Genomic DNA, 18,469 nt, shown 5'->3' with positions numbered 1-18,469 from the left:
TGGGAAAGTGAATTTTTATGGTAAAATAATTATCATGTTTTGCAGCGCAGGGAAGCTGTTAAGATTTTAAGGCAAATTCACGTGTGGATGGTTTTTACGAAAGGTTTGATGGAAAGAGGAATTAACGCCATCTGCTCATAGTTAATACATAACCTAGGAATATATATATATTTTATTATTTTACTGTTTTATTAGGAGGGAAGGTTCAAGTGTACTTGTACAGAATACTGCAGTGTGTGGAATAATATGATGCAGTTAGCTCATGGTAGCTGGCTGGCTAAAAAACAAGAACGAATGCCAATGACTTACTTCTCTTCTGCTTGTGCGAATTTCATTTCAGTGGGGATGAGGAAATATGCTAAATAAGATTACCAGATGATTTGTATGATTACACTGATAAGTACAACACATTTTGGGTGGAGGACAGGCAGTAGTAGAAGCCATCATGGTATTCAGAGTTTGATTATGTAAAGCATGATCTATCGTGGGTGGCATGGTGGCACAATGGGTAGCATTGCCACATCACAGTGCCAGGGTCCCTGGCTTCATCCTGAGCTCAGGACCCTGACCAGGATAAAGCTGGTACTGAAGATGAATGAAGGATGATCTACCATCCACTGATCTTGCCATACTAACTATGATAATAGGTGTAGAAAGTAATATAACTTTACTTTCTTACATCTTTTACTTCTCCTGCAAGAAACCTCCAGCACTTAATCAGCTGTCACCTCAACATTCCTGAGCTCAGAGTGTTGCTAACTGGCTAGTATCTTTCAAAGAAACAACAAAGATTCATGATCATGATTCATTAATCCTGTTTCACAACACAGCAGCGGGTAGCTAAGAAAATAATGTATTTAAATAAACCGAAGAATTTCGGTTTTGAAGAACCTCATTACTGAAAACAATGTTATTTAACAAGTACTGTATATAGTCATAATTATGCATATGCTTATAGAACACTTCAAATGTTCACTGATGCTCCAGAAAAAAAAAACATGCATTAAGAGCCGGGGGGTGAAAACTTTTGAACAGAATGGAGATGTGTACATTTTTCTTATTTTGCCTAAATATCGTATTTTTTCATTTAGTCCTGCCCTTCAGAGGCTACAGAAGATAGTTACATGTTTCCCAGAAGACAAAATAAGTTAAATTTACCCTGATCTTCAAATTCAAAAAGTTTTCACCCCCCGGCTCTTAATGCATGGTTTTTCCTTCTGGAGCATCAGTGAGCGTTTGAACCTTCTGTAATAGTTGCATATGAGTCCCTCAGTTGTCCTCAGTGTGAAAAGATGGATCTCAAAATCATACAGTCATTGTTGGAAAGGGTTCAAATACAAAAAAATGCTGGAAAACCAAAGAATTTGTGGGACCTGAAGGATTTTTCTGAAGAACAGCAGGCAGTTTAACTGTTCAGAACAAACAAGGGACTCTTGAACAACTATCAGTAAACAAAAAAACACAGCTGTGGATCATTCAGGTAACAACACAGTATTAAGAATCAAGGGGATGTAAACTTTTGAACGGGATCATTTTTATAAATTCAACTATTATTTTCTCTTGTGGACTATATGTAAACATCTTTTATGTGAAATATCTTATTCAGGTCAGCACTAAATAAACAATAACATGCATTTTGTATGATCCCTCTTATTTTGCTAAAATAATAAACATTTGGCAGATTCTGAAAGGGGGATGTAAACTTTTGACCTCAACTGTATAAGTATTTGGGAGTATTTCAGGGTGGGGTTCAGTGGTGTAGTTACATTTCATGTATGGAGAAGAGGAAGCACATTGCCTGTGACGTCCAGTGCATTACATATTTGAAGTGCTCTATAAGCATATGCATAATTATTCGCAGTTTGAACACTATGTTCCTACTATAATATTTTGTCCTGTTTCCGTAAGTCTTACCAGACTTCAGCTCATGTTGATGTTTCACTGCTCCTCTTTCCTCTTCTTCAGTTCTCCATCTAAATGATACGGAATCCTTGCTATTTAAGCAATGTGTGCGAGGCACGCTCATGACATCATGAAATAAACATCATACTGGGGTGTAGTATTATAAACAGATGTCTCATGACAAGAGGGCAGATTCCTCAGACGTAGATTCATCACTCAGCAGTCTATCTCCCCTTAAAGGCCAAAGGAAACTTCTTTGAGATTAGTAATGTACACATTCTGGCCAGAAAAAAACAACGCACTTGAAAGAGTAGTTAAGAGAGGCATCTATGTCAAAACTGAAATAAATATCTCTGAATAGAAAGGGAGGCATGCGAGACCATCCATCATCTACTATCAGTGTGGTCCTGGCTCAGTTTCAGACTAATAAACATCTCATGAGGTCACAGATGTGAACAGATGTGAATAATATGCAGTGTATAAATGGCAGAGGATCACAAGCATTAAGTAGAACTGATGAAGAACTTTGTAATTATAGGATATTTAAACACGATGCATCATGATAACGAGCTCTGAACAAGGTCTTATCCCATGATAACCAAATTCTAATATCAAAAAACAGAAAGTAAATTGAATGATCATGAAGCTTTCGGCAAAAGTAGGTTGTTTTGGAGCTTTTGGCTTTCCATAAACTGTATAGCATGCCAGAAAAAAAAACCATGACACGCCTTCTCTGGGTGAAAGCTGGCAGACAAAATCTATCTGCAAATAGATGAATCCTCACAGACACACAATAGTCTGCTCACAGCTCATATCCGGCATGGCCAATATGGCAGGCTCTGATTAGATTGTTCCCTCAAGGAATTTAGAGCATAAAGCAACCTTTTTTTTATGATGGTGAGGTAAACAAACGCAAAAACCTAGAGTTTGTGCTTGTGTATGAGTCTTATAGCAACCATTTTTATAAGAGTAGAACATTTCATATAACACTTGACAATATGACAGCCATCAATATTCATAGCTCAGTTGGCTATAATTTAATGTAATATAAGGAATAACACTGCTGTTATAGGGAAAACATCACTGCTGGGATGGTTACTACTCTGAAGTCAACTATTTTCCAACAACAGCATGTCCAGAAGTGTTTTATCTCTTATACCACGGCAATTTATTAATGAAGTACACATCATACTTTTTATCCATTTATAGTTACATTTAATGTTGCGGAACGTCCACAGGTTAGTCCATGTTATCATATGATAACAGCTTTAAATATTCATTTTCTCACCAGACTCTTTTTTTCTGTCTCTTTAAGTAAAGAAACAAACAAAAAAAGCAGCTTGGCATGTTTCAGAGAAACTGGAAACCGGAAGACTCTCGTGTGGCGGAAAACTTACTGACTGTTACAAAACACTGACACTGGAGACTCCTTCTGTAAACGTTAAATAAATAAATTCACCTTACAGAAAACTGTATTGCTTATACTATGTTACCATATCAACGATTATACATTTTTCTTTTTCTTAAATAACATCACTTCTTTTTAATCTGTTTATTATTAGGCTTAGATTATGTCCACCATACAGGTCCCTATGAATGAGCTGTTACCATAGAAACGATAACCTATTAGAAGAAGCTCATGAATATATAGCGCTACTATCAGTGCTACTGTTATACAAAATGAATCAAAACCTTCGGACCAACCAGATCGGAGAATTCAACAAAGCTGCAGTATAATAATAATAATAATAATAATAATAATAATAATAATAATAAATATCTTATTCACTGTATATTGTTTCATTATTATAAATCAAAGGAATCCTCAAACTACAGCAACACCTTAAAGAAGACATGCTTAATACACTACAAAAATGATAAACAATTAGTATAGTTTGATTATAGTTTGAGACTAACCCTATAGTTTAAAAAAAGGAATATTTTCATTTTCAGTAACTGCTTTTTCCTGGTCAGGGTTGCGGTGGATCCGGAGTCAATCCCGGGAACACCGAACAAGAGGCCACAATACCCCCTGGGTGTCTCACTTTTTATATGTGGTCCCCCCCTATTTCAGGGACCAAAAGTTATTAGCCAAACTAACAGTCATAAATTAAATTGTCATTTTTAATACTTGGTTGCAAGTCCACTTTAGTTAAGTACTCTTTCCAGAATTCTTAAAAGGATTTCCATGCTTCGTGGCTTCCAGCTCTTTTTCACTCCTCACTGTTAACGTTGTGCTTTTTGTCTGAAACCATGACCAAGTATCACTGTGTAAATTAATTTGCAGGTGTATTCAGTGTGAAAAAAAAGGCTCTTAAATTGTAACCGTTAACACAGTCTAACTATCATACATTCTAATAGAGACGCCCCGGGCCAGTTAACATCTGTCCACATGCTGCATTTGGCCCTGGGGTCAGACTTTGGACACCCTGCCATACTGGTATGTTTTTGGACAGTGGGAGGAAACTGGAGAACCCAGAGGAAACTCATATGGACACCGGGACAACATGTGCAACTCCACACAGACAGTGACCTGAGCTCAGGATCAAACCTATAGCTGTAAGATGGCAACGCTACCTGCTTAACCGCCATATTGCCTAAGAGTAATATCAATGCACAATTCACAAGCAGAGAACGCAGATTTTTTTCCATTTGTCTGTTTATTTAAGATGAAAAATATATCTTTTTAGTCATATTCACTGTAATAACAGGGAAACATTTCAAACATTAACGGAAGAGAGACACAGGCACAAATGTTTTAGGCTTTAAAACCTATCACAAATATAAACCTGATTTCAAAATGGAGCCCTTTAAAGACAAGATGCTAAAGCTACAAGAAGGTAAGCATTAAATTCATATCGCATATTACGTAATGTGTGGCCTAGTTGTCTTTGCGATGTATTAAAATAAAGCTATTTTACTTTTAGTAGTTAATATTCCACATATGAAAAATATATTTTTTAAAAATATCATCCGGTGACATTTGGATTCGCAGTTTAATACCTCATATAAATACCGTACGGAGTCCCTCCCCAGATTGTCCTCGGAAGCATTACAGCAGAACGGGAAAAAAAAACTACACACGCTACCACAATGCACTTCATTACAAAAGACCGACACCTCATTTCACTGTGCTGATTAATCACCCATTACAAAAATGTGCACGTGGTAGAGTGAACTCAGAAGAGAAATGGACCAGTTTTAATTAAAGCTGAATAATAAAAGATAGCAGCTAATGAGAAAAATCAGGGAAAAAAAAAAAAAAAAAACATAAAAGGTTTCCTACAGAAGATTGATCCTGATATAAGGCTTGTCCTGTAGTGTCGCTTATAAAAAACAGTCTGTAAAGGATAAGCAGAGATAATACTAGATCCGCCCAGACATGGAAGATGAGTGAAAACTCTTGATGAAAACCCAGATTCTTGCTCTGGCTTTTAATTCCAGGCTTCATTTTATGCATCAAGCAGTTTGTGAGTTTAAAAAAAAGTGCAGGTGAAAAACCCTGAAACAAAACCATGTGCATCCTTTGACACATTGTTGTGCAATCACACACACGAAACAACTTTGAACATTAAAAATAGATAAAGTCATGAAATAGGTCAAAGATTTGTCTTTAGGTTCAGCTTAGACTCGTACAGACTCGTACAGAAAGCAGCTCTGCTTCATCCAGACAGGAAGAACCGGGGAGGATCGCATTACACCATAAAGCACAGTACACATGTACACAGTGCGGGTCAAATTCAAAGAGGATGTTACAATAGCTCAGTTTCCCTTTACCTTACAAGTTTCATATTACAGAGGTGGACAAAGCAAAAGTTGTTTGTTGTTATTTGTAGCTGCTCAATGGACAAGTAGGTCTTAAGTCTGCAAAACAAACGTTTTCATTTGGAATGTAACTATGTTTTCTCCCCAATTTGGTCACCTGCTAATTCCCACCCCCCAGCCAGCTCGCCCACATCACACGACATCTGAATGCTAACGTGACACCAACCAAACTCATCTTTTCAACATGCTGGACATCGCAATACACTCGTCGGAGAAGCGCTATCCGCCCTCTTCCACATACATGAGCTCAAAGACGCCCACGATTGGCTAGCATCACTGTGATTGACAGGCGAGAGAGAGAGTATAGCATCTCGCCCACCCAGAGAGCAGGACCAGTTTTGCTACCTGGCACCGTTGGGATTCAAACACTCCAGACGATAGAATGATCGCTTTTCTGTTGCACTGCTTAGGAGCCCGCTATGTAGCTATGCGTGAACGAATGCGCTTTAGGGTGGTGTGACATAACTTGACGCTGTGAACGTTTTTTAAATTGATTTTTTTATTCGAACGAGTAGTAGACGAGTTACTAACCAGAAAAGAAAAGAAAATCTTTCTACTTTTTTGACTTTCTCAAAACAAAACGTTTTCATTTGTTATGTAGCTATATTCAAGCTTAAATCGCTTCATGGTGGTGCGCTATTCATGCCAAATCCCACTGCCTGCTGCACTACACACATCGGCTGAGGAGCGCTCTGGGTGACGGCAGAACGGATTTTACCAGGTGGATTAATTAGCAAACACAGATCTTCTGGATCACGAACACGCAGACGTTAACGCTGATGAATCTGAGCAAAATAAAGTGCAGCACAAAGCCAGAGTAAAACTCTCCTGCAGTCCCATCAAGGTTAAACACATAGAGAGAAAATACAGATGCTAGCCAAACTCACATACTATCTTTTTGTGCAGTGTAAGGACAGAAGCTAATGTCATAGCTAAAACTCTGGCCAACTACTTGCGGATTTTTTGTCGAGGCTGCAAACATGATGTGCTAGAAGAGGATTATAATTAGAGTAGAATATATTAATGCACTTAACTACCTAGCTATGTTATTACATTAATATAGCTACCACTTTTAGCCATCATTTCGGTTTCTGGGCCACCAAAACACGAGACTGGGCAACACATTAGAGCTTTTACTTGGCTAGTGCGTTAGGTAATTTATTTATGATTTGTCCACCTCTGTATCAGATCATGTCTAATCATTTTTCACGAAGGAACTGAGAGCAATACAGAGCAATACAGGAGTTTCTTGGCCTCGATAAACAAAAACTATCTGAAAGAAGAGAACCTAATAAAAGAGGAGTTATGTTGAAACCAAGGCCAAAAAAAAAAGAAGCTGAAAATGTTCTTATTTTTGGCCAGATTGTCACTCACTCACATTAACACTCCAGGCACTTCTTCCAATCAAGTGCTGTGTGCTGTAAACAAACATCAAGGTGGTTGAGTCCTGATTTATGGATTAAATCTAAACAAATCTTTCCTTATCATTTCTCCTAACCAGCTAGAGAAATGGTCAAGCATCATTAGTCAGGGTCGCAGAGCCGGACTATAAAACTACAGGGACGTCTGAGCAACACTGTTAGCAAATAAACACGAGTTGTAGGCTGATTATGGTCTGACCTTCAGATTCGTTGGCAAAAAGATCTGGACGTAAGTAACTCTTATCAAAAGGTCAAACTATTCGGTACAAAAAGAGCAGAAGAAATCAGAATCGGAATCAAGTACGCCGGTGAAAAGCTGGTGCATATACTTCAAATGGTTTGAGGTGTTGTATCATGGTATGGCCACTAGGGGGCAGAGAGTACACACACAAAAAAATGAGGTCCACTTGATTAAAAACGCAAAGACAAGCCTGTTTACATAATTGTGAAGGGAAGACGGAAGAGGGACAGAATCGGATGATGTACATTATGATAAAAAAAGAGAGAGAGACTGTGTTTAACATATTTCTGAAGGAAAAAAATAAGATTTAGGGAAAATATAGAATATAATCTCTCTTGGCTCAGTCACTCATTAAGAGGGCAGGGCAAGATTTCTGGATATGATAGTGTTTTAGAGACCCACCTCCACTGGTAATCTGACTGAAGAGACATTCTGGAAAAACTGCACAGGAAAGAACAGAATATTTTGCGTCTCATGGCGTAGTTCGTATTCATACACTGTTCCAAGTCTCCAGCCTTTGCTGCTTTTTATTTAACCCTCCATCTTGTCACCACTGCAACTCTATATCTCTCTCTCGCTCTCTCTCTTCCCTGCCGTCCCTCGTTTCTCCAGTCAGTGGGCTTCAGTGAGGAAGTGGTACCACCACCTCGACGTAGTTGCAGGGGAAGTAGCCGGCTTGGCCACGCAGCGTGCCCTCGTACCAGTTCTCATCGATCTGGCTGGTCAGTGTGATGATGTCGCCCTCACGGAAACCCAGCTCTCCATCGTTCTCTGGCTCAAAGTCATACAGGGCTTTACAGCAAGGCTGGTCCAGTGCTACAGAAGATGGAACGATGGGGGAGAGAGAGAGAGAGAGAGAGAGAGAGACAGAGAAAGAATTACAGAGACAGAGGGAGAGAGAGAGATACAGAGAGACATATATCGATATAGAGACAGAGAGACACACGGAGACAGCCAGACCGAGAGACAGACAGATATACAGATAGAGAGAGACAGAAAAAGACATGCAGACAAAAAGAGAGCAAGACAGAATGAGAGAGAAATTCAGGCAGACAGAAAAATAATGAGAATATGAGAGAGAGAGAGAGAGAGAGAGAGAATCAGACAGTTTGTCACTAATTCATTAGCAAATGATAAAGCATTTCTGTCTTTCATTTTTCCCCCAATTAGAGTTTAAAGGACTCGATCAAATTCAAAGAAATGAAAAAAAAAAAAAATCAAATACATAGAACTTCTCACTGAGCTCTTTGCTGTCTGATGCTCACTACTTTCATTTTTGAAGCTACTGCAAGTTTATATCAGCTACAATCCCACACACATTATGTCTCAACCTGCACATACTGGTATTACTTCAAATGTTTAAAGGTGGTATTGTCCCAGAAAGCTGGAGGTTATGCGGATAATTACACTATAATTACACTTTAATTACACTTTCATTTCTTCTTTTATTAATAATGACCATTCCTACATTTTCTTTATGAATACAGATTCTCCTTTTACAAAATCAATTATTAAAAAAAAAAAAAAAAAAGGTTAGGTTAATAATGTCATTATTAAGACATTAGTTTCACAGCTTCAGTGCAAAACAAAAGAAGCAAATGGAGAGCAAGCATGTCTCAGTAGAGTGATTAGATTTAGCAAGTGGAAAAGTGTTTAAATTCAAAATCTGTGTAAATTTTGTCCAAATATTCCTGAAACAGAGACTGTGTGTAAGAAACTGTGCTGTATATTTTTGACTGTAAAGTAGGAGGTGTGTGTGTGTGTGTGTGTGTGTGTGTGAGTGTACGGTAGTGGGTGTCAGACTCACATTGCCGTTTCTGGCGTACAGAGGTTCGGGTGGGTAGAGCAGGTGCTGCAGAAATAAAGAAGACAGCATCAGTGCACTGTGTAAACAGTATAAACAGCCATTCCTTCACCACACTCTCTTTCTCTCTCTTCAAGTTAATAAGAAAAAAAATCAGCTTGTTGTGTTACAGAAAAACTTAATTAATCCACTGCTTGTGATTGGAGAACTCAACAGCGCTGTGGTAAAAGAGGTAACACAGTCATTATGATTCATGCTCATTATCACTTTCACTGGAACAGGAGAACATAGGCAGGATGTGAGGTCAAGCTCACCTGCGTTATAGCTCGAGGGAACAGATGTTGGGCTGAAACTCCCGTTAGAAGACTCCGGGTCCGAGTCAAAGCTGGGCATTGGCTTGGGCATTCGCTTCTGACGTGGCTGAGCCTGGGCATTGTTCAGTCTGAGACATGTGTATACACACACACACACACACACACACACACACGTGAGGCAAGGGGGCAGAAAGAAAGAAAAAGAAAGAAAGCAAGAAAGTAAAGAAAAATAATTCTTGCTTGCTTTCTTGCCTTCTTTCTTTTTTCTTTCCTAAATTGTTTGTCTCTTTCTTTGCAGGCAAGCAAGAAAGAGAAAGAAGTAAAAAAAAGAAATAAACAAATGAAGGGAAGAAAGCAAGCAAGCAAGCAAGAAAAGAACAGAAAGAAAGAACAAAAGAAAGCAGGCAAGAAAGCAAGCAAGAAAGAAGGCAAGCAAGAAAAAGAAAGAAAGAAAGAAAGAAAGAAAGACACAAAGACAGGAAGAAAAATGTAAGAAAAAGTAAAAAAAGAAGGAAAGAAAGAAAGAAGGAAGGCAAGAAAGCAAGCAAGCAAGAAATAAAGAAAAAAAATATAAAAACCAAATGAAGACAGGAAAGCAAACAAAAGTAAGAAGGCAACCAAGAAAAAGAAAGAAAGAAAGAAAGAAAGAAAGAAAGAAAGAAAAAGAAAAAAGGAAAAAGAAATAAAAAAAAAGAAACAAAGAAAGCAAGCAAGCAATAAAAAGGTTAAGTATGGAAAAACAGTAAGAAAGAAGGCAAGAAGGCAAAAGAAAAAGAAAGACAAAAAAGACGGGAGGTGATAACGTAACAGCAGAGAGAAGGAGAAAACTGAAGAGGAGTGAGAGCTTCATACCTGTCTCTCATTTTCTCGGACAGTTCTTCCAGCACCTGCACCGCCTGTTTGTGATACTGCAGCTGAGACTCTACCAGAGCGGAGAGCTGGCTCACCTGTTCCACCTACACACACACACACACACACACACACACACACACACACACACACACACACACACACACACACTTGTGATTATGTGGAAATCAACCACACCTTTACTCCCCACCCAAGTATTACATAGTACTAAATATCCATGTAAACTCTTCCACTGGTGCTGCTGCTCTCTTCAGTGCACTAACAGTTTTCCAATGCAAATGAGGATGTGCTTGAGTGAGCAGCTAATCCAGCGCTCCAGCGTACAGAAACAGGACAAGGACACTTCCGTCTAAACTCAGCAGTTTCCTCTGAGATAAGCACAGAACGAAATCGAAATGAGAACAGCACACACTCTTCACATTTTTGCTCTGGTCTGCTTGGTCATGTGTGAAAACTCGAGCGCGGTCCCGGGTACAGACGTCTGATCCAAATAAAAACCTTGAATGAACTACGGTGCAACTGGATCATGTGTGAAAGCGATCCATTCCGAGGAAGGGACGGCAAATCATGCGATCGATCATGTGACCTCGTCCTGTTACTTTCCATTTCAGGTTTTACACAGGGAAAGATGCTGTGGTCTGCAGATAGCACAGACAGTCTTCCAGATAAATACAGTGAAGAACGAATTAAAAACACAAGTGAGTACAATGTGGCTGGGCGAGATGATGATATAATATCTAAATTATCTCATAATACACTTTTCCTAAGATATTGTGGGTTGATCACAAAATTCTGATTGGAAGCAGGAAATGTGATGTGAACATTTGCACTTAAAAATGTAAAATGTACTTTTTACAGAATTTAACCATTTTTCCTCCTTTTCAGTGTTCATTTATTTTTGTTGAATTAATTTTTTTTAATTTTTTTTTTTTTTTTTTTTTTTTAATGGTTCACTAAATTTTTTTTTATATCATTTTATATATATTATATATATCTATATATATATACAAAGACTTTCAATGGGGTTGAGGTCAGGACTCTGTATCATGTGTGAAAATGATTCCTCATGCTCCCTGAACGACTCTTTCACAAGTTAAGCCTGATGAATCTTAGCATTTTCATCCTGGAATATGCCTGTGCCGTCAGGGAAGAAAAAGTCCATTGACGGGAGAACCTGGTCATTCAGTACACTCAAGTGCTCAGCTGACTTCATTTTATTGCCACACAATGAGGCTGAGCCTCGACCTGACCAGCTGATGCAACCCCAGATCATAAGACTGCCTCCAGAGGCTTGTACAGTAGGCACTATGCATGACGGGTGCATCACTTCATGCATTTCCCTTCTTACCCTGACACGCCCAATGCTTTGGAATAGGGTAAATCTGATTTTATCAGACCACAGGACCTTTTTCCATTGCTCCACAGTCCAGTCTTTATGCTCCAGAGCAAATTGAAGTCATTTTTTCCCCGATTAGCCTCACTAACAAATGGCTTTCTTGTGGCCACACAGCTGTTTAGTCCCAATCCTGTAAGTTCTCATCACATTTTGCGTGTGGAAATGCTCTTACTTTCACTATTAAACATAGCCGTGAGTTTTCCTGTCGATTTTTTTTATGATGTGACATCATCAAGCGTTTTAAAGATCTCAGATCACGATCATTCAAGATTTTTTTCCGACTACATTTCTGCTTACAGGATTTGAAGTTGACGGTTCACCACCATCCTTCCAGGCTTTAATAATGCACTGGACATTTCATAACCCAGTTCCAGTGATTTCAGCAATCTCCTTAGTTGTTTTCTTTGCTTGATGCAGGCCAACAATTTTCCCCTTCAGTAACATCTTTTCCACGACCATGGGATACGTAATCTGCCATGGGTGTTTAAGAAATACATATCGTGTATCATGATATGTATTCATCATGACATCTGTCATATCGCCCATCCCTAGACTACACCTGAATTAATAATTCTGTACAAGTTATAATCAATATAAGGCAAAAAAAAAGTTCATCGGTGATGAGCGAAAGTAAAATAATAATAGTTAAACAATACATCAATTAGATAAAAATTAATAATAAAATATTAGTAAGGGATGTACATAGTATCCTATGCCTTGTGATGGTTAACCACTTGTTTACTGCCAGGTTTAAAGATTATTATTGTATGATGTATTTCATACAAATCATAGCAGGACACTAGTATTCCCACACGCGAGTATAACTGAACCTTTAAACACGCCGCGTGACGTCATATCCTACATGAACACAACATTTATTGTACCAAGCATAGACGTGTTTAGTCTAGAAGCACGGCTGTTGAGCTGTGCTGATTGAAAGCGCTTGAGGGGGCGGGGCATTGTGTACCATTGCAGTAGAAAGATATTATGCCTCGCTTATACAAAATGCATCCTATAGTCTTAAATCTTTACTAGAGTGTGTGAGTGTGCAGAGCAGTATCAGCGAGTGCGGTCAGTCAGATTGAGTGCAAGGTGGTGTGAATTGCGTGTACACAAAGGTATTAACGCATTAGAGTGTGGAGCAGTGACGCAAGCACGCAGAGAAACTGCTGTGCATGAGAGCACTTCATTTCAGCGAGCACTGAGACACGTGCAAGTCTTTTCCCTTCGCATGCCAGGGTCTAGGTTTTGCTCACAACTCAAGTTGATTAAAGTAAGAGCCATGGACTAAAATAAAAACAAAAAAGTAATTTGTTTATTAGTGTTCTTACCATTTTTGTCTAAATAAACAGTAAAATGAGATGAATTGAAAATGTATTTTTCTGTTAATTTTTTTTTTTACTGCCACCTTTGATGGCTATTTGCTTTATTACTTTTATTACTATTATTCCTGGGTGTACACAATTTGTGGAAATAAATGGCATAGCAATGTAAAACAACAACAACAACAACAACAATAAATAACAACAACCTGGTCTTTACTCTCACATTATTCACACCCCCACCTGGTTTAACTGGTTATTTTCCACATGGTTACCCGAACAAGATGACTCTTAACAGTACCAGCCTCATTTCACCCCAAACAGATGTATCACATAACACTGTCTAATCAACGCATGCTTTGGAAGGAATTGGTCCGTGTGAAATATGAACATGACGCACCCCCTAAACAAGCCTAGAATCAATCCTGCGTACAGACTTAAGGAACTGACTTGTCTGGTGCTTGTCCTATTGAACTTTTACTTCACTTCCAGATGTGACAGATGTGCACACTCCACTTCTACTTAGGTGTGTACTAAGTAACTGAATCCTGGTCTGCCAAAAAAACAGGGGTCACTGTAGTTCAGCTCATTATTGCTGAGAAGTTTTTAATTTCATGTACTGTAGAAGCGGTCACAGCTTCTGCCAGATTCGTGTGATTTGCGAGAATACGAGCAGAGAGAATGACGCACGACAGCACACATCTTAAGGACAAAAAATAAATAAATAAAGACCACCTCTCCCTGCTGAACACGCATTTCATTTAGAGCACTCATAGACTAATGCACATGAATCTGTTTCCCCTTAAATGGCTTTTAAGGAATATCTTAACAGCTCAATGAACAATAGAGTGCAGAAATGCCAGAAATATTCAATTATACGCGCTGGCATTTTATCAAAGGATTTAAGAATAGCTCTGTAAGTGCAGTTAGAACTATGGATATAATAAAACATGCTATTAACTGGTTGCTATATTATTCTAGCTTTTCTCTAATCAAAATGCACTTTCATGACCTGCAGAGGAGAAAAACAACCATTAATGAGGACGAATAAGAAATCAAACATGCATGGAACCAATTTGATGTGCTGGAAACGAAAGATACAATATCACAAACAATTAGTATAAAAATAGCCTTAATCTATGCCCACATTACAAGCGTTGTTTTTGTTCAGATCTAATCTTCCGTCTTGACAGTTCACATTCATGCTTCTTAGTGAGCCATATTACCACAGGCTTCTGCCCTAAAATTTCCAGTCAATTAATGCACATGAACATGAGCCGCATGAATCATAGAGAAAAACGCTTATTTGCCATTTCATCACTGCATTAGCGCTAAAATGATCACATATAAATCAAGGCTTTTGCTCTGAGGGTCAGGTGGCAGCTCATCAGCTGTTCATGAACAGGGCGAGAGGGTGGGGAAAAAAAGCTAGCTGTATAGATGGAACACAAGGTCTGCGATATTTGCAGCCATTACTGGCATTTCTGTGCTGAGAGAAACATGGTGATACGTGTAATGACTGTCATTACAATCACAAGGTCACAGATATACATCTGATCTAACACTATATATGAAAGTGGCTCAAATTGAAGGAGGAAAAAAAAAAAATCTGATTTGAGATGCTCAGACAAAAACAAGGAGGATGTTTCAAAGGTATCAAAATGCAAGGAATAATACAAGGCATTTGTTATGTTCTAATATATGGAATGTCTAAAGTGATATTAGCCTATTAAAGTCAACTAGTGAGTCAAAAATATAATTAAAAAAATGATTATAGAGGTATTTGAGTCTCTAGGAAATTATTCAAAGCAATGGTCAATAAAACTTTATGTTTTCCTTTCCTTCATCATTTACTCTCTCTTTTTATTTTTCCAACATTTCACTTTCCCAATTATTATGAATTTCCTATTTCACTCATGCAACATTTTCTAATTTCCTCACCACTCAAGTTACACAACAACGAGAGAGCGTGTCCAAACCTATCCAACGTATCCAAGCTTAGTCCTGGGGAACCGAAAGTGTGACCTGCTGCTCATGAAGGAATTTGTAAATGTGCTCATCAACGTCAACATCATTTAAAAAAAACGACATATCAAATACCTCTGGAATTGAGTTCACCCCGTTATGAAATGTTATGACACATGACACAAGTTTGTGTCCCCTGTTTCATATCCCCAAAGGGAGAGAGCGTGGAAATCATTTCCCAGGAATACTTTTAAAATTGATACCGAAAATTTTCCATTGCAATAGTTTTCCTCATGGGTTTTGAAGAAGTGGCGGTACAATGCAGTTACCTTTTATGCTTTTGTGTTTCACACAAACATTACTAAGCAATGGTTAATAATGTACTGAAATGCTTCAGATGTTGTCTTTAGACTCTGTCCCTGTTCCACTTGGCTGTATCTGAGTCACTGCTTAATAACAGCACTAGGCTTATAAGGATACACACGGGTACAGGCTCTGTGTAAGCAGAGGGGAATCTATTCCTGTTCTGACCAACAGCAATTAATAACACACTGTCATACTCGTATTCACTTATTTGTACTGTGATACTTCAAATATGCATATTTAATTTGCTGTGTTCCCGTTTCATTTAGTCATTCGTGCAAAATGTGGTTTTCTACATGATGTAATGGCTAGTAATCCTACGGCATTAATAAAGCACTACACTTCCTGTAGATACAGGCATTAGGCTCGGGAATTTTCCGTTTGTGAATGTGTTTTTTAAATCTTATTTATACAATGGGTATAAATAAGAGCCTTTGTTACTAGTCAATTAAAATGTGCCTGCCAGATATATCATAATAGCAGTGAGGAGATGAGGAAAATAATAAATACTGACAAATGTGCTGAAACTGAAAGTAGGAAAAGTCAATTGAAAATGTTGAAAAATACAAAAAGGACAGTAGATGATAAATGAAGGTGTAATATAGAAGAGTACTTTTTTAAAATCCACTTTATATAGACTAAATTATATAAATTATATTAGATACAGGCTTGTAGGTATACATTAGCAATCCAAAAAACACAACAGTAAAATAGAAAATGCTGCTGTGCTGTTCCATTTGCTGATTTACTTTTTGCGTTTTATTATTAATAATTAACCACATTGTCATTTTGGGGATTCTACATGGGAATTCCACATGGGGGTTCTAATGATTCAGCTGAATTTAACCTGCACCTACACTGGCACTCATACATGGTGAATACATATTATATGAAGAAAAAGGGAGAAAAAAAAAAAAAAAAAGGCATATTTTAAGGGCGGAGTATGTCTACCCATATTCCCTCCAGTGTCTGAAACATATGCTAATGGGAGGCAGATGGTGAGGGCTGCTGGGTAATTGGCTGTGAGTGAGAATGTCCCCTGATATTCTCTTGAATCCCCTGAGAGTGGTTATATTAGGATAGGAGAGTGAGGAAAAGCCCAGTGAGTCATTCAGCTGAATCTATGTTACTGCCTTGAACATGGCAAACACATGGAGTACAGGAATCCAGTCAGCCGCAAAGGTCTCTGCATCCCAAACACGTTTTTTTTTTTTATCTGTATTGGGCTGCTTTTGGGAAATTCTACCCTTTAATCTATACTCACATCAGTTTCTAAGAGATTGTGCATGCTGATCTCTGCACCCTCTTTGGCCTCGTGGAACTTCTCCAGAGAAGCGCGCAGCTCCTCATCTGGAATCTTTCCCTGCCGTTTCTTCTTGTAGTCATAATCTAGCCTCCGGCCCTCCACCTTCTTTAGCTGATGCTGGTGGGGTGATACAGACAGAAAACAAAATGAGAAAGGGAAAGAGAGATAGATAAATGAGAAAAACAGTGTAAGAAAATGAAACAGAAAATGAAAACTATGACTTGACTCATTCCTCTAATTTTGGGTGGATTATCATGATGCATCTGTAAATGTCAGTGTGCAAAAGAAAAAAAAATTATAAGCTGTACCTAGTATAGAATGATTTAATCCAAGGGGAAAAAAAAAACAGTCCTCTCATCCTCTTAAGGTCCTACCTGGATGTCCCTGAGATCCTTGTCTACGATGGTCTGGAAAGGGTCGATGAAGTTCTGCTTCACGTCAATATCCAGGGAATCCTTGACTTCAGCCAGCCTCCTCATAGACTCCCCCATCTCAACAAGAGCACCACCTACAGAGCGCAGGACACACATTTTACTGTCATCCTTCATAGCAGCATTCGGACACTAAGCGATGCTTAAGGTCATCCAACTTTATACAACAGGCTTATTAAAATTGTTAGAAATTGGGAGAGCAGAAAATCTCATCAGAAAATCTGAGTTAAAGCTGATATTGTAAATACATGAAAAATACACGAGCCAAATGCAAATGAAGACCTGAGGAAGAAGTGGGCACATCTGGAGTTGGAGGCGGTTCAGAAATGTATGTACCGTGAATCTGGATTTCTTCATGAGGGTAAAAGTGTAGGGGTCAAGAAAATTGATAACGATGGTCTTTTTTATATTTTGTCTGAGGAAAAGTTAGGATATTATGTGATATAAAAATAATCTGGGCATTTTTTTTCAGTTCTCACAAATGAAATTTAATCTTGTCATCAGTCCTTAATCCTTTAGACTGCATGACATTTATTCCCATTTCTTCTATTAGCCTCATTCACTAATTTTGTGAACTAGTTTCCCTTATTCACAATACATAAAATCTTCCAGCACACACCCATAGTCACATTCTTGTGAGCAGTCTCCTCTGCTACACACACACACACACACACACACACACACACACACACACACACACACACACACACACACACACACACGTACCGAAGTTGGTGTCCTCCCCCATCTCGCGGCCGTATCTGGCCATGCACTCCCCCAAAACTCCCTCTGCCTGTGGATATCCGGTACTCTTCACCTGCCCCCGAATCTTAGACATAGTGTTCAGCATGGACAGTTTGGCCCGAGATGCTGACAACAGAACACAGCTACAGTGAGTTCACATGAAAATTTGAGGTTTAAAACTTCCTGCAACTTTCAATGCATGTTTAAATACACATTAATGAATCAACAGTAATGGTTTTCAGCTATCCAAGAAATTCCCCAGCATGTTTAAAGGTTTTATGCCTGGGAATTTCCCAGAGTTCCAGAGATATGACGAAACTTTAACGAATGGTAAAACCCCGTAAAGGTTGTAACACATGTCCAGTCATGTATGCAAGCTTAGTTGCACACACTTTAGATCTAGTGATTTGTTCAAACACATACAAGTCCTCCATCTTTCAGCACCAAATGCATCAATAAATCTGAACTATATCTCTTACCATAACTACATTCATTTCTTTCCTAAGTGCAAGAATAATTAATTAGCAATTCCACCATCAGGTCAAACCTAAAGGCAGTCTGGCTC

At 38.5% G+C, this 18,469-nt stretch overlaps 1 protein-coding gene across 1 annotated transcript in view; it reads right to left on the bottom strand.

The window, feature by feature from the left end:
* Positions 1-1,439: 1,439 nt before the first annotated feature.
* sh3gl1a (SH3-domain GRB2-like 1a) overlaps positions 1,440-18,469 on the bottom strand; it is a 30,672-nt gene continuing 13,642 nt past the window's right edge. Inside the window, exons 4-10 of the mRNA XM_026925322.3 lie at positions 17,887-18,030; positions 17,104-17,237; positions 16,688-16,846; positions 10,360-10,463; positions 9,508-9,635; positions 9,197-9,241; positions 1,440-8,205 (exon numbers count right to left, since the gene is read on the bottom strand). Of these exons, the coding sequence (XP_026781123.1) occupies positions 8,012-8,205; positions 9,197-9,241; positions 9,508-9,635; positions 10,360-10,463; positions 16,688-16,846; positions 17,104-17,237; positions 17,887-18,030 (908 nt within the window). The 3' untranslated portion in view covers positions 1,440-8,011. The remainder of the gene's footprint in view (positions 8,206-9,196; positions 9,242-9,507; positions 9,636-10,359; positions 10,464-16,687; positions 16,847-17,103; positions 17,238-17,886; positions 18,031-18,469) is intronic.

Source organism: Pangasianodon hypophthalmus, chromosome 21, assembly GCF_027358585.1.
Source record: "Pangasianodon hypophthalmus isolate fPanHyp1 chromosome 21, fPanHyp1.pri, whole genome shotgun sequence".
In the NCBI taxonomy this organism is placed as follows: domain Eukaryota; kingdom Metazoa; phylum Chordata; class Actinopteri; order Siluriformes; family Pangasiidae; genus Pangasianodon; species Pangasianodon hypophthalmus.
Note: the sequence above shows the minus strand (reverse complement) of the source record. Positions and strands in the feature narration are given on the sequence as shown.